This window comes from Pseudorca crassidens, chromosome 2, assembly GCF_039906515.1.
Source record: "Pseudorca crassidens isolate mPseCra1 chromosome 2, mPseCra1.hap1, whole genome shotgun sequence".
Classification (NCBI taxonomy): domain Eukaryota; kingdom Metazoa; phylum Chordata; class Mammalia; order Artiodactyla; family Delphinidae; genus Pseudorca; species Pseudorca crassidens.
The window spans coordinates 139,880,890-139,897,769 of record NC_090297.1 but is presented as its reverse complement, the minus strand read 5'-3'; the positions used below and the strand labels follow the sequence as shown (position 1 = coordinate 139,897,769).

Genomic DNA, 16,880 nt, shown 5'->3' with positions numbered 1-16,880 from the left:
ACAAAAAAATACCAACCCAATTAAAAATGGGCAGAGGATGTGAATAGACATTTTTCCAAGGAAAACATACAGATGGCCAACAGGCATACAAAAAGACGTTCAACATCACTAATCATCAGGGAAATGAAAATCAAAACCACAATGAGATATCACCTCACACCTGTCAGAATGGCTATTAATAAAAAGACAGCAAATAGCAAGCGATGGCAAGGATGTGGAGAAAAGGGAATCCTTGTGCACTGTTGGTGGGAATGTAAATTGGTGCAGCATCTATGGAAAATAGTATGGATATGCCTCAAAAAGTTAAAATAGAACTACTTGCAATTCTACTCCTGGGTATTTATCTGAAAAAAGACAAAAACACTAATTGGAAAAGGTATATGCACCCCAATGTTCATTGCAGCATTATTTACAATAGCCAAGATATGGAAGCAACCTAATTGCCCCTACTAATAGATGAATGGATAAAGAATATGTGGTATATCTATAGAATGTAATATTACTCAACCATAAAAAATAATGAAATCTTGCCACTTGTGACAACATGGCTAGACCCAGAGGGTATCATATTAAATAAGTCAGACAAAGAAAGACAAATACTGTATGATTTCACTTATATGTGGAATCTAAAAAACAAGTGAATAAACAACACAACAGAAACAGAGTTGTAGCTACAGGAAAAAAACAAAACAAAACCAAAAAACAACAGATGGTTGCCAGAGGAGAAGGGAGTGGGGGGAGGGAAGAAATAGGTGACAGAGATTGAGGTACAAACTTCCAGTTTTAAAACACATGACCCACAGGGATGAAATGTACAGCATGGGGAATAGAGTCAATAATGAAAAAAACATTGTATGGTGACAGATGGTAACTAGAATGATCACAGTGATCATTTTGTAATGTATAGAAATATTGAATCACTATGTTGTATAACAGGAACTAAGATAGCATTGTAGGTCAAGTATACTTCAAAACAAACAAGAAAACTCAGAGAAAAAGAGATCAGATTTGTGGTTACCAGAGGCAGGGGGTCAGGAGAGGGGGAACTGCATGAAAGGTACAAACACCCAGTTATAAGATAAATAAGTACTAGGGATGTGATGTACAACATAATAAATACAATGAACACTGCTGTATGTTATATTTGAAAGTTGTTAAGAGAGTAAATCCTGAGTTCTCATAACAAGGAAAAAAATTTTTTCTATTTCTTTAATTTTGTATTTATACGAGATGATAGATGTTCACTAAACTTATCGTGATATTCATTTCATGATGTATGTAAGTCAAATCATTACGCTGTACACCTTAAACATATACAGGGCTGTATGTCAATTATATCTCAATAAAACTGAAAGAAAAGAAAGAAAGAGAGAGAGAGAAGAAAGGAGGGGAGGAAGGAAGGAAAGAAAGAAAGAGGGAAGGAGGGAGGGAAGGAAGAAGGAAGTCACCAAAAAATAAAAAAAGTAATTAAATAGAGACCCATCTGGCATGTATAGATACATGGCTTCTGATCTCCTCACCTGGGTTTTATGAATTCACTACCTACCACATGGTGAAGTTTTTGTTACAACTAAATATGTATGAAAAGGTAAACTGGAGAAGCTATTTGTCAGCACAATTTGTCTTAAATGCATGAATTTTATTTATTTTTTTAATTAATTTTTTTTTTTTGGCTGCGTTGGGTCTTCTCTACTGTGCATGGGCTTTCTCTAGTTGCAGCAAGTGGGGGCTAGTCTTCGTTGTGGTGCTCAGACTTCTCATTGTGTTGGCTTCTCTTGTTGCAAAGCACAGGCTCTAGGCACACAGGCTTCCGTAGTTGTGGCACGTGGGCTCAGTAGTTGTGGCTCGCAGGCTCTAGAATGCAGGCTCAGTAGTTGTAGTGCATGGGATTAGGTGCTCCACAACATGTGGGATCTTCTGGGACCAGGGCTCGAACCCCTGTCCCCTGCACTGGCAGGCGGATCCTTAACCACTGCGCCACCAGGGAAGTCCCTTAAACTCCTAAATTTTAAAAAGGGAAAAGTAGCCGAGTTTTGAGTTTTCTATGAATCAGCATTTCTCTAGATGTATTCCATGGAGGACTAATTATACAGACTATTTAAAGGTGGTATGTTTTTAAAGGGTTCCATTAACAAATAAGTTTGAGAAAAGTGAGGTGGAATTAAGTAAAAACAGGATTCATTTTTGCATACCTCTAAGCCTTTGCTACGTAAATGAATACTGTGAATCTCCAAGAAGAGAGTAGGTTATGCAATATTTTTAAAGCTTATTTGGATGGGGCACTGAAGCTTCGTCTGGACCATGCCCTGGACGCACAGTTCGGAAAACCCGGAAAATTAAGAGCTTAACTGATGACTGACATCAGAATGTTGTTCCCTGCTCTCCCCTGTTAGAAGATCCCACCCCTCAAACATGGTCAAAGTCCTCTCCAAACCTCTCTCATGGATTGTAAGCTGTATTAGGTCCACATTTAAACGAGTTTAATATCTCTGACTACTGGTGGGTTCAGCTTCAGGTTGTTTAGCTTCAAGCTTTAACAGTTGTTACAGGCAACATTACTAATAGCATTCTCACTCCTAAAATAGGGTTCATAGGTTATAATAGTAAACCCACACGAAATGTTAGCAATGTGCCATTCACTCTTTTGATGCAATATAATCTGTACCTACAGATGAAAGCATTGACACCCAGAGGGGTTAAAGGAACTGCTGTTTAAACGCTGCCTCTATTATCTAGGCACCATATAGACATGGCATGAAATTCTATTGTATTATGGACATGACCAGCATCAGTTCAATTTGATACAAATTCATGATAGGATGAGCACAAATTAATGTCACAATCTATTACAACTGATCTCAGATCAATGCTACATTTTCCCCTATTGATTATTATGTTGTAACAGAAGCATACTGGCAAAATATTCTCAATGAAAATTAATATTAATACAGTAGGAATGATATAATCAATGCCAAGATACAAAAAATTAATAATCCATTAGGTTTCTCTTACAGTCTTTTGAACTAAATTTGTTATAGAATTCATAATGTTATTTTTAAGCTGTACAATATCAAAGTGAGATTTTTTTTCTGGCAACTTCTATAAATCAAGTGAATATACATTAAAGTTGTATATGACACCAAGCAGTAAGAAGACTTACGATTTCCTTCGGCTTTTGTTAATGCCTGTAAGTCCACATGTGTTTTGCATAATGAACATTAATGTATAAAACTACATGTGTTTTTATTAATAAGCATTAAATTTAAGACTTTTAAAGTCTTTTTCTTTAACATCTTTATTGTAGTATAATTGCTTTACAATTGTGTGTTAGTTTCTGCTATATAACAAAGTGAATCAGCTATACATATACATACATCTCCGTATCTCCTCTCTCTTGCATCTCCCTCCCACCCTCCCTATCCCACCCCTCTAAATGGTCACAAAGCACCGAGCTGATCTCCCTGTGTTATGCGGCTGCTTCCCACTAGCTATTTTACATTTGGTAGTGTATATATGTCCATGCCACTCTCACTTTGTCCCAGCTTACCCTTCCCCCTCCCCAGGTCCTCAAGTCCATTCTCTAGTAGGTCTTTGTCTTTATTCCTGTCCTGCCCCTAGGTTCTTCAGAACCATTTTTTTTAGATTCCATATATATGTGTTAGCATACGGTATTTGTTTTTCTCTTTCTGACTTACTTCACTCTGTATGACAGTCTCTAGGTCCATCCACCTTGCTACAAATAACTCAATTTCATTTCTTTTCATGGCTGAGTAATATTCCATTGTATATATGTACCACATCTTCTTTATCCATTCATCTGTCAGTGGACACTTAGGTTGTCCTAAGTGTGGAAACTTCAATGTCCTGGCTATTGTAAATAGTGCTGCAATGAACATTGTGGTACATGACTCTTTTTGAATTATAGTTTTCTCAGGGTATATGCCCAGTAGAGGGATTGCTGGGTCATATGGTAGTTTTATTTTTAATTTTTTGAGGAACCTCCATACTGTTCTCCATAGTGATTGTATCAATTCACATTCCCACCAACAGTGCAAGAGGGTTTCCTTTTCTCCACACACTCTCCAGCATTTACTGTTTGTAGATTTTTTGATGATGGCCATTCTGACTGGTGTGAGGTGATACCTCAATGTAGTTTTGATTTGCATTTCTCTAATGATTAGTGATGTTGAGCATCCTTTCATGTGTTTGTTGGCAATCTGTATATCTTCTTTGGAGAAATAAGACTTTTAGAGTCTTAACTTTAAAAAATTATGCCACTCTGGTACTTTTTCTAACTATTAAAAATTTTAATTGAATATCATAGTAGAGTCTACAATTGATAACAAAAACAGATCAGATACTCGTATAACCTAGAAGGAATCCAATTGTATTTCAAAGCTAGTAGCCTAACTTTAACACATGCCTTACCTCATGAGTAAGTTTAAGAAATAAGACAAAAACAAAATAAACAAAAAACAGTACTTGAAAGCAGAATTCTTCTGAAGAGGAGTAAAAAGATTGTATGCAACCCCCTTTGTCATTAAAGCACAGAGGTAGTGAAAAGAGCTTGGGTTTTCGAGTTAGATTTATGTTCTAATCCCACTTCCATCTGTTTTACATCAGACTAGTCACTTAACCTCTCTGAGTTATCCATCTATGAATTGATGTTAGCAGCGGAGTGATAATACAAGGATTAGAAATAATGTTAAGTACCTAGCACATGGTAAGCATTCAGTAAAGTCCTGGAAATACTACCATTACTCAATAAAAAGACCAAATGCTGAAACTTATTTTTTAAAACACTCTGTGTATCTGTTTTAATAAAAAGAGAAAGAAGCCCCAGCTAGTGACTGGTCATGTGTCTGGAATTTGCCTGAAACGACACAATGAACCTTAGGAGAATTCTGTCTCCTAGCTTAGGGAAAATCATTAGCCATTAGTCATCTAATCCTTAGAACAAGCTTTAGAAGAGAGGAGGATGGAGAGAACTTTAGCAGATTTGGAATGGGTCTGTACAGACAAGGTCGAGGTGAGGGAAAGAAACCCAAGAGATGATTTTTACAACTTTGGTTTACTGCATTCTTTGTCTGTGTCTGTCTCTCTTGTTGCTTGAGAGCAACGTGAGAAAATGGAACTATGTCTACTTTATCTTGTGTTGGCCACAATGCCCAGCATGGACTTTTAAACATGGTGTTGTAAGTGCTGGGAGTGGGGGAGGAAAGAATGAAGAGGTGAGGGAAAGGAGCTGCAGAGAAAGGAAGGAGAAAGAAGTGGATAGATGAGGCAAAAGAAGGAAGACGAGAAGAAGGAAGGAAGAGGAGGACAAGAGAGTGGTTACTCTCTCAAACAGATCAGAGCAAAACTGCTCCCAACTGTGGTTTCATGACTTTTTTTTTTAACATTTCATTTACTCAGTTGGTATCTATTCTTTGGTTCACCTGAACTAAGACTAAGAAAGCTTTGTGTAGTTGCGAGTAGAGTTATTGGTGATGTTGTCAGTAGCTACGCCATCTTCCAAGAGATTGGGGCTGGAGCTGTGAGATAGGGGAGCTGCACAGCAATCTGTTACTCACACCCCTGTGATGGCTAATCCTTTCCTCTAACTCACACTGGCCAATCTAATTGCAGCCTGCTAACATCTAAGGCACAACCAAATCTTATCCATTTCTCTATGTAATCCCTCTGAAAGCCTTTCCTGAACTTCAACCTTTTCTGCTTTATCCACTAGTTTCTGAGATCCTGAATTCTTTCCTTTCAACTCCATTTAATACATAGCTGTGAAACCTTTTGCTGCCAGACTCCCTGCTTCATAACCTTCCTTAAGTCCTTTGTCCTGGCTTCCTTACCTGTCACATAAACTTTGAGTCTATCAGTTTTGATCATAGTGCTAAAGAGGCTAAGGCCAAAGGTTAAATACCAGAAAAAGCTTATAAATTCAGGCACTCACAAACATTAAAGCATGAAAAGTACCTTAAACAATGACTTAGTACAACCCTCTTATTTTACTGATGAGATTATTAAGGTCCGGAAAGATCAAGTTTTCATAGGGAAAAAACCAACAACTAAATATGGCCACAGAATGACCTTCAATCTTAGGCAATCATCTTGAAAATTCTTGTTTTTCTTATTTCCAGAAGTCAGGCAAGAATGTGGATTACATCACATAATCATTACCGTCTTGCTGGAGGCCAGGAAACCTCAAAGCCCTTTTGGGGTCTCTTTCTCTAATTACCAGTACCTTTCTCACTGGAGTATTTGTCTTAATCCTCAACTCCAACTAGCATTTCTTTGTTTTGTCAACTGAGGAGGAGAAAAACCATATAAAGTTCTCAGATAGGACACAGAGTATAGTGGTGAGATGCAAGGATCCTAGAGACAGACAAGTTCAAGTCTCAGCTCTTAGTTACCTCCTGGCACTCTTACTTTGGGCAAATTTCTTAACCTCTCTAAGTTTTGTAATGAAAAACAGGGATAAACACCACGTCCCGCCTTGTAGAGTTTTTCTGAGGGTTAGATGAGCAACACCAACCCAGTCTTCCCCATCACCATCTAGGACCTTATTTGGGACATGTGTTACAAGCCTAAACCCTCCCCTTCTTCATAGCGACTTCCTTCTTGGGCGGAAGAAACCTGGTCTCCTTTCCTGGTCAATGACTTCAACTGGAAACACCTCGGTCCATGAGGTCAGAGATGTCCTAACAATACTGAACCTCAAAAGGGAAGAGATGAGGATCTCAATCCCTTTGATTTCTAAAAGTTTCTTGGCACCCCGTGTAAATATGCCTTCCCTCTTCCCACCCCACATACACCAACCAGCAATCCCTATCTACCAAGAACACAGAGAGGGGTTGCCATTGTCTGACCAAATAAAATCCTATTCCACCACTGTAATACATCTGCATTTCATATATTTGCTTCATCTTTATACTATATCTTTCCTTTAACATGAATCATAAGTATTTGGTTCTACTGTATACTCAATTGCATATTCTTTTTGTTAATTATAATGTAAGCATTTTCATATTGCTACATAAACAAGTAAGCTTGTTACTAAATATCCACAATTCAGAGAAAAGCCATTAAGTGGTTCTTTCCAGAAAAAGAAGGTCTGGTCCAAGCTGACCTGACATTTGCAAAACCAGAAACACACTTTTTTGGGGACTAGCAGATGCAAAGTATTATATATAGAATGGATAAACTATATTGTATAGCACAAGGAACTATATTTAATATCCTATAATAAACCATAATGGAAAAGAATATGAAAAAAGGAACACTTTTAAATAGCAGTTATTCTTGCTATAAAACATTCCAATGTTTCTTCTCATTGGGTAATCCCATCAAAATGATAATAATATCATTTATTTTGTTACTATTCTGTCCTAAGCATTTTTGCAAGTGTTACTTCATTTATTCCTCATAATCTTATTAGATCAGTATGGTTATGCCCACTTTTCAAATAAGAAAATTGAGGTGCAGTGGATAAAGTATTCTGCAAAATGTCACTCAGCTAGCAGATGAAAGGGCTGTGATTCAAAACAGGTCTATGTGATTCTGTAACTCATGCCTATATCATCCTAATTTACAGAATTCTGCACAAACAAAATGTCAACCAAAGGGCTTAAAAGGCAACTGTGGCAGAAATTTTTAAACCTAAGACTGTTAGAGTCGGAGCTAGATGGTAGTTGTAGTGGTAAAATTATATTTTATTCAGAAACAGTTACAACAGGGGGAAAGAGATCTCAGTATAGAACTGGGCTCAATTCCAAAACAGCATGCACAAGTGGGGATTTCTAGTCAAGGGTGGAGGTCAGGGGGTGGAAAATTACGGAAAGGATTACTTACATTATCTACAAGGGTGAGGGGGATTTCTGCCTAAAGCGACTTGATAGAACTCTTGCTGAAGGCAAGCCAAGGTGATCATATATCACCTGGGGGATGCTGGGGAATGTGGACTTTTCTATATTGAGGATGACCAGATATCAAGGGTAGGGGGCCCTCTTTAAAGCAACTTAGCAAGATTCTTGCTGTGACTGACTGATGCTGGCCCAACAAGGACAGACACCAAGGTCAAGGCGTAAAGGGTTCAAAGGAGCCTAACTAAGGTTTGGTCAAGGAGAGCCTTTGTCAAGACTCAGTCAGTGGCTCTGAAGCTCAAGAACTTCTTAGTGGCAGAGACGACTTAGAGCAGAAAGTCACATGTAATGGGCCCCACTTGCCACTGTCTATGAGCTGTTTGGTTGCCTGGATTGTTAGACACCTTGCTTTGTGCTCCCACCAACAGTTCAGTACAGTATTGGCTGAGACCACAGAATGGCAGAGCCTAGGAAAACTTTCCATGAGACATGCCATGTTCTAGTCTATGTTAAATCCAGTGACAAGCTGAAAGACACGTATAGAGTAGAAAAATTGTCAAGGTGACCTTAATCCAGAGGCGCCATATTTTATAAGCAAATTTTAAGAGAAAAAGGTAGGCAAGTGGTTAAAGAAGATTCGAGATAGATAGATAGGCAGAAAATTCAGCCATGAGAAAGGAGATCCTACCATTTGCAACAACATGAATGGAACCTGAGGACATTATGCTAAGTGAGACAAGTTAGAGAAAGATAAAAACTGTACAATATCACTGACATGTGCAATGTAGAAAAGCTGAACTTATAGAAAAAGAGAGTAGAATGGTGATTGCCAGGGGCTGGGGTGTGGCGGGAATAGAAGAGGTGTTGATCAAAGGGACAAACTTGCAACTAGTAGATAAATAAGTCATAGAGACCTAATGCAGAGTATAGTGAATATAGACACTATTGTATTACAATCAGCAAACTCACTAGGAGACTAGATCTTAATTATTCCCACCACAAAAAAAAATCATAATTATGTGACATGATAGAGGTACTAACTATCTCTACAGTGGCCATCATATAAGAATATACAAATGTATCATATCAACATCTTGTACACCTTAAATGTGCACAATGTTATCTGTCAAATATATTTCAATAAAAAATACTTTTTCAAACCAAAAAAGAAGATAGGCAATATAAATGTATGTGTGTATACATATATATGTAGATATAGATATATAAATATATTTATACAAACATATATACAAACAGTTTACCCTTGAACAGCATGGGTTTGAACCACATAGGTCCACTTATATTTTCAATAAATATGTACTATAGTACTACATGATCCCTGGTTGGTTGAATGTGCAGATGCTGACCGCAGATACAGAGGGCTGACGTTAAAGTTATACATGAAAGTGGCCCTGTTACCTTGGAGAGCTGAAGGGGTCTGGAGATCCTGTGACGGTGCTCTGGGCCGGAGATCTAAACAATCTAAACATTAAATAGTACAGCTGCCTCAAATCCCTGGGAATTTCAGAATGACTGACACTTCTGAAGCTGTTCCAAATTTTGAAGAGATGTTTGTCAGTAGATTCACAGATGACAAAGAGTACCAGGAATACCTGAAACGCCCTCCTGAGTCCCCTCCAACTGTTGAGGAATGGAATAGCAGAGCTGGTGGGAACCAAAGAAAGAGAGGCAATCGGTTGCAAGATAACAGACAGTTTAGAGGTAGGGATAGCAGACGGGGGTGGCCAAGTGACAATCAATCCAATCAGTGGCATGGACGATCCTGGGGTAACAATTACCCGCAGCACAGACAAGAACCTTACTACCCCCATCAATATGGACACTATGGTCACAACCAACGGCCTCCCTATGGCTACTACTGATAGAGATGTCAGCAGTTTTTAGTAAAACCATTTACTCTGTTAATATGACAAAAGTTTATGTTGTGTTTTCTGTTGGTCATAGTTTTACATCTGATTGTAGAGAGTGGACTGATTTTTTGGAACTTGAGACATTTTTTAAATTAGATCTTACTGGAGAGAGATGATGGCTGCTGGAAATATCAATAAATACTCCCCTAAAAAGGTTGTGGATTATATCGCTTGACTTCTACCTCAGATTCTTCTTTATTTCATGAGTTAATAGTGCTTTGAATGTTGTGAGTTTTTTCCTTGTTTGACTTTCAGGAGTTCTTTGTTTTACACAGAAATAAAGATTTTACATAGAAAATGCTTGCTTTTACTTTGTAAGGTAAGTAAGTATCCCTATACTCAGATGTGCTCATTCCTAATATTTTACAGAAGTAGTACAATCAACTCCTAAATGCACAACTGTGCTTACTTGTGGCATAGTTGCAGTTGAAAGGAAAACAGTTGTAGTATATTTCGTTTGGCTTTTGTTATTATGTGACTGTGGTACTTTGTAATTACTCTGTAGGTATGAATCTTCTTCACAATCGTTCTGGTCTCTTTTTAGAGGGATATCAAGAATAAAGCTGTAAAATCAGGAAGGAATCATTCTCAGTTTCAATGTCTTGATCTAGTGGTAGGTGGGATTAAGGCACACAATAATTTTATACAAACTCTAAGGTTTTTTGCTAACTTAAACATACCAGGTCAAAATTCATGCATTACACAAAAGTTTAACTCTGAAATGTTCCCTTCCTTTTCCCTACAAAATAATGCTGCATTTTGTAGTTACTTTTACGGTATTTAATGTGGGTTGATTTTACAATGTTATGTTCACCTCCAAATGTGCACCTTTGCTGCTGCCTCTTCTGTAAATCCAGTGATGCTGTAACTTCCTTTCAGAGTGATCACTGTATTGCACATCATTTTAATGGCCATTATAATGGTTTTACTCAAATAAAATACTTGTAAGTAAAAAAAAAAAAGTTATACATGAATTTTCAGCTGCATGGAGGGTTGGCACTCCTAACCACCACATTGTTCAAGGGTCAACTGTATACATATTGTAAATATCTAAATGAGGAATGAGATGTGTGTCTGTGCACATATATCCTCCAGGATTAAAAATCATCTGTAATGATTGGAGAATCTATCCCTGATAGTTTGAAATGGCAAATGCTTTACCAATAGCATTAGAAGTATTTGAACTCTGTATTGCTTATCTGGGCAGTTATGGCAGAGATCCTGTTTTCTCAGTAAGCCATAGTTCTTGAGAGAAAGGGCTTCCCAGCAGTCAAATGATCTTTTGAGTCCAGGCTACAGACACTGGAGCAGTGGTGGTGTCTTAAGGAGGATGCTGGTTGGGACACCTTATCCAGAAACCTGCATGGCATTTGGTTATAAGCTGTCGAGTTCCTTCAGGGCACTCTGGACGCTGAATTCTCTGTGCCTGGAACGTGTGAGCCATAATAACAGGCAGGTGGAGTTGGAAAGAGTCTCCCCCAGAATTCCACCCTTTCCTTGCTCCCATTTACAACACCAGACTTCCTTCGGGCTTCAGCCCAGCTTCTTTTGTGGCTGCTGTTTCTTGCCTTTGCTTTCTTTGTTAAGGCTGAATGTTCAAGCCTATGTCCACCCTTTGGTCCCATGAGCACTGACTCTTGCTCTGAGCCAGCTCCATCTCTGGATGGAACTCTACCCTGGCCTTGCCTTTGTTCCCAGCTCCTCTCTATACTATTCCCAGTACCCAATCCCCCACCAACCCCACATCCTACTTATTCCTTCCTTAGGCCTTGGGCTCATGCCTGCCTACATCTGATGTGAGCTCCAACTCTTGTCCAGCTATCTGTGCTGGCTCACCTCCCCCCCTTGCTGTGACAGCCAGAGAGTCACCAAGTCCCAAGCTGAGGCTCCAGCAGAACTAAGAAACCATTCCCCTTTCAAAATATTTCTTTCAGAAATATGTAGGGAAGTCCCAACAGCCTTGCCAGAGCCAACGAGAATTCATATCTTGATAGCAAGCTCTAAATCCTGTTCTCCATCTCACAGTGTAGACACACTCAGGGCACAGTGAAAGGAAGTACTTTCCTTGGAAGCCAAGAGACTGACCTTGCATCCCCAATCTCAACCACTAATCCTAGGAGCCATAATGTCTTCAAATTTTTAATTGTACAGATTCACAATGAATGGAGAAGTTGTGACAGTTACACTTAAGTGTCAAATGTGTTGTATTTCCCTTACTAGAACTATTGAAGATTGAGCTAGGAATATCTGATTACAATTTAATAAACAAAGCTAGTTTCCAAAAACTTAGTTCTACTGGAACTAAAGCACAAGTTAAAAAAAAAAAAAAGAGTGTATTTTGTCTTGCAACAGCAGACAATGCCAGGAAAGTTTGGAGATTTTTTTCCCTTCATCATAAAATTAATAAAAAATTTGAAACAAAAGAACATTTTAAAACTATTCCACTGCAATACATCAGTATTTCACGTATTTTCTTCATCTTTATGCTATATCTTTCTTATAACATAAATCATAAGTATTTGATATATTGTATACCCAAATGTGTATTTGTTTATTACTGGCATGCTTTTATAATGCTGCATAGTCTTTATAATCATTATTTTAACGGTTGCATAATATTCCACAGACAGGCCAAACTGTTTAACCCAAACATTTAGGTAATAAATTGGATATATAGGTTGTTTCTATTTTTTCCTGTTTTTAAAATTACTGCTGCTAATGTAATATAGATAAAGTACATATAATCATCCCTGCCCCCAATTTTTGGCACAGAACTCCTAAAACCCTTGTATTTTCCTAAGTGACATGAGCACTAAAAGAATCTCGGTGTTCCAATATTTGGTCTTTGACCCTGATTCCTGACACGAAGCTCCTAATTGCCTGGAATTTCCCGGGTGACGGGAGTGTTTTTGTTCTAATGAGATGACTCTTGGTGGGTTCCTGGATGGCTTCAGAATGGGGACTGATCACCAGAAAGACCAAGCCATGATTAGAAGCTTGGAACTTTCAGCCCCACCCCCTCTCCAGATAATGGAGAGGGGCTGGAGATAGAGTTAATGATCTATCACGCTTAGGTGATGAAGCCTCGATAAAAATCCCCAAAGTGCGGAGTTCAGAGAACTTCTTGGTTGGTGAATACATCTACATGTTGGGAGGGTGGCACACCTCAACTCCATGGGGACAGAGTATCCTGGCCTCCGAACCCTTCCAAACCCTGTCCTATGTATCTCTTCATCTGGCTGCTCACTCATATCCTGTATTATATCCTTTAAAATAAACCAGTAAACATGTTTCCCTGAGTTCTGTGAGCCATGCTAAGTAAATTATCAAACCCAAGAGAAGAGGGGTGTGGAAACCCTGATTTATAGCTAATTGATGAAAAGTATGCATGACAGCCTGGGACTTGCGATTGGCATCTGAAGTTGGGGGCAGTCTTGGGGGCCTGAGCCTTTCACTTGTGGGATCGGACACTAACTCCAGGCAAATAGTGTCAGAATTAAAGGGAATCTTAGGCAATCCAGTTGGTGTCATGGAGAATTACTTGATGTGTGGAAAACCCACACACCCGGTGTCAGAAGTGAAGTATTGTGCATATGGTAGCAGTGTGAGGGTAAAGGGGAAACACAGAAGTGTTCTTTCCAACTCCACCAGTAATAACTTTGTGCCATTTTTCAACATTTAGAATACTGTCTTAGACTAAAGTCCCAGAAATGGATTAATAATAAAGGGTATAAAAGAGGGTATACATACTTTTATCGTTCTTGATCTATATTGCTAAATTTCTTTCAAAGTAAATTTTAACCAAGTTGTAGGAAAAGTTTCGATTTTACTCAGCTCTTGCCAAAATTAAACATTGCCGTTTTAAAATTATTTTTTATTCAATTAACTAATTTTAAATTTTAACTTAGCTTTCTTTGATTTGTACAGAGAATTTAAAAATCCACATTTACTTATTTTTCTATGAAGTACCTTGAGCTTCTTGGGTACAGAAACTATATCTTTTGGTTCTTTATATTCCTCGTATAATATAGTAGAAAGGGAGCAGGATTTGGATCCTGAAGGCCTGGGTTCAAGTATCTGTTTTGCTACTTGTTTTGTGACCTTGGACAACTTATCCCCTCAGAGTCTCAGTTCTCTACTGTAAAACCGGATAATCACGTTCTACTTCATGGGGATTCCACATAAAATGACTGGTATATTCCAGGAGTCGAATATGTATCAGTTCTTCCTACGCATTATACATAAGGAGCTCTATACATTTTGTTGAATAAATAAGCTCATGCCCTTCTCACTTAATGGCTGAATTGTTAGTCTTGTCAATTTGAGTACATTTTACACTATTTACTTACACTATTTTACTTACTAACATTTTAAGGAGTGTCATTACTTTGATCTACAAACATCTGGGTTCTGTTTTATGAGGTCAAATCTCTTTTTGTGCTTTCTTACATTAGGGTGGATATTTGATGCAACAAACATGTGAGGCAAAGTCACCATAAGAAGCAAACACACAAATGTATATGTCCAATTACGCGTTACCTGCACCTCCCAAGGACATTGCCATTGTTGGGAAGCTCTTTGAAAAGTCTTTACTGGAATTTCTGCCAAGTACTACCTTCAGTGAGAGTATATGTATATACAACCAAAAGGTATTTGGAATATGTACCTAGGGGCTCAGATGGGTATCAACAGGAAGAATTCCAATTTGGATTAAAAAAAAAAAAGTGTTGCCACCATTATAAAATGAGTTTCTTTTGTGTGATTCATAAAGTGGGGTCTGGAAGCAATTCTAAAAGAAGAAGTGAAGAACAGCAAAGAATTTCAGTTAACAACATGCTTTGTACGAATTAACACTGTGGCCACCAAAAAACCAGCTAAGGCCGTATTAGCTCACATTAATGTGAGTATAATTCCTAGAAGCGAGAAACTGATAGCCACTCTCCTCTAGCTTGTCTGACCTTGAACAGCAGGGTTCAGCTCTGTGCAGAGCTCATCAAAGAGAACGGTAAACAAATAAGACTGTGTTCAGCTGTGTACAAGCAAGACAGTAAAGGGACTCAAAAGTCATGCCACTGGATAAGAGAGGAGCAGAGAGAGGCAAATGATAGTAATACTGAGATATTTTAAAGACTGTCACGTGGAAGGGAGATTTGATTTCTCCCCTGTGACTCCAGGAAGCTAAATCTGAGCGATGGGTAGAAGACATCAGATTTAGATTTCAGACCAATGTAAATCAGTTTTCCAAAGATGCTTTATAAGTTATGAGTGCCCCATCAATATCACCCATTAGAGGTATTCAAGTACATTCAATAGGCATTCAAATATTGAAATCGCTTCTACTAACAAGTGTCTCCTTCCACAGGCTAACATAGGTTAAATCAGTGCTTCTCAAACCAGAGTAAGTAACAGAATCCTCTGGATGGCTTGTTAAAACACAGATTCTGGACCTGACCTCAGGGTTTGATTCAGTAGATCTACAAAGAGACTTGAGAATTTGCATTTTTAACAAGTTCTCACTTGATGCTGCTGGTCAGGGGAATCACATTGAGAACTACTGGCTTAAACAAACACTTGGATATCTCAGAAATTCTAGTCTGAAATGAGGGCTTGGACTAGGTGACTTTTCTTTCAGTCCTACAGCAATTATAAGACATTCAATATTAATTCATGTGACATAAATTATAAGAGCAGTAGTAAAGGAGAATAAATACATTGAAGAGGGAAGACTTAAGCCAAAGCTTGAAGGAAAAGTACAGCAGGAGAGGGATAAAGGAGGAGGAAGAATGTTCTAAGCAAGAACCACCTGAGCAAACGTAAAAGCGTTTAAGTTAGTATAGTGAGATAAATTTTTGTATATTAACTGATTATTTTTCCCCCAGTGTTTCATTCCCTCCACTCTCTTCATCTTTTCCCCCATACAGTCAGCAGGGCTGCTCTATGTGCCTTGCCTTGGGAAAGGTATGTAGCAACAAAGAGAAAGGAGTTTCCTTCTGGTTTTTTGACTTTCAAAAGTTCAGGCTCTTCTCTATTTACAATAGCCAGGACATGGAAGCAACCTAAGGGTCCATTGACAGATGAATGGATAAAGCAGCTGTGGTACATATATACAAATGGAATATTACTCAGCCATAAAAAGAAACAAAATTGAGTTATTTGTAGTGAGATGGATGGACCTAGATAGAGTCTGTCATACAAAGTGAAGTAAGTCAGAAAGAGAAAAATAAATACCATATGCTAACACATATATATGGAATCTAAAAAAAAAAAAAAAGATTCTGAAGAACCTAGGGGCAGGGCAGGAATAAAGATGCAGACCTACTAGAGAATGGACTTGAGGACACAGGGAGGGGGAAGAGTTAGCTGGGACGAAGTGAGAAAGTGGCATGGACATATATACACTACCAAATGTAAAACAGATAGCTAGTGGGAAGCAGTGCATAGCACAGGGAGATCAGCTCGGTGCTTTGTGACCACCTAGAGGGGTGGGATAGGGAGGGTGGGAGGGAGATGCAAGAGGGATGAGATATTGGGATGTATGTGTATGTATGGCTGATTCACTTTGTTATAAAGCAGAAACTAACACACCATTGTAGAGCAATTATACTCCAATAAAGATGTTTAAAAAAAAAAAAAAGTTCAAGCTCTTAATAGAGAAGGGACTAAGCCAGGGAGAAAAGAACTGGAATGACTGAGAGCAAATTGTCTCCACCGTAGATCCAGAAAATTATTCTCTGGGCTCAGAGGAGGGAGGGAGATAAAGAAATACTGGTCCAAGGACTCCAAGGAAATATAGGCTCCCTACTTGATACCTTGGCTAACCTTAAGTCCCTGGGATTTTTATAGAGGAAAACTATGATTTTTTTTTTTTTTCGGTACGCGGGCCTCTCACTGTTGTGGCCTCTCCCGTTGTGGAGCACAGGCTCCGGACGCGCAGGCTCAGCGGCCATGGCTCACGGGTCCCGCCGCTCCGCGGCATGTGGGATCTTCGCGGACCGGGGCACGAACCGGTGTCCTCTGCATCGGCAGGCGGACTGTCAACCACTGCGCCACCAGGGAAGCCCGGAAAACTATGATTTTAATGAAAATGAGTTTT

The 16,880-nt window shown here is 38.7% G+C and overlaps 1 protein-coding gene and 1 long non-coding RNA gene across 2 annotated transcripts in view; one reads left to right on the top strand and one right to left on the bottom strand.

Moving 5' to 3' along the window:
- LOC137211896 (uncharacterized) overlaps positions 1 to 16,880 on the bottom strand; it is a 214,777-nt gene that overhangs the window by 109,016 nt on the left and 88,881 nt on the right. The gene's annotated exons all lie outside the window — the stretch shown is intronic.
- Positions 9,266 to 10,195, top strand: LOC137211889 (RNA guanine-N7 methyltransferase-activating subunit-like protein). Its single transcript, XM_067714624.1, has one exon. It carries the CDS (start codon positions 9,386 to 9,388, stop codon positions 9,737 to 9,739), a length of 354 nt encoding a protein of 117 aa, XP_067570725.1. The 5' UTR covers positions 9,266 to 9,385; the 3' UTR covers positions 9,740 to 10,195.

Bases quoted from the DNA above. Each gene is read 5' to 3' on its own strand.
- LOC137211889 (XM_067714624.1), top strand. From the start codon at position 9,386: ATGACTGACACTTCTGAAGCTGTTCCAAATTTTGAAGAGATGTTTGTC.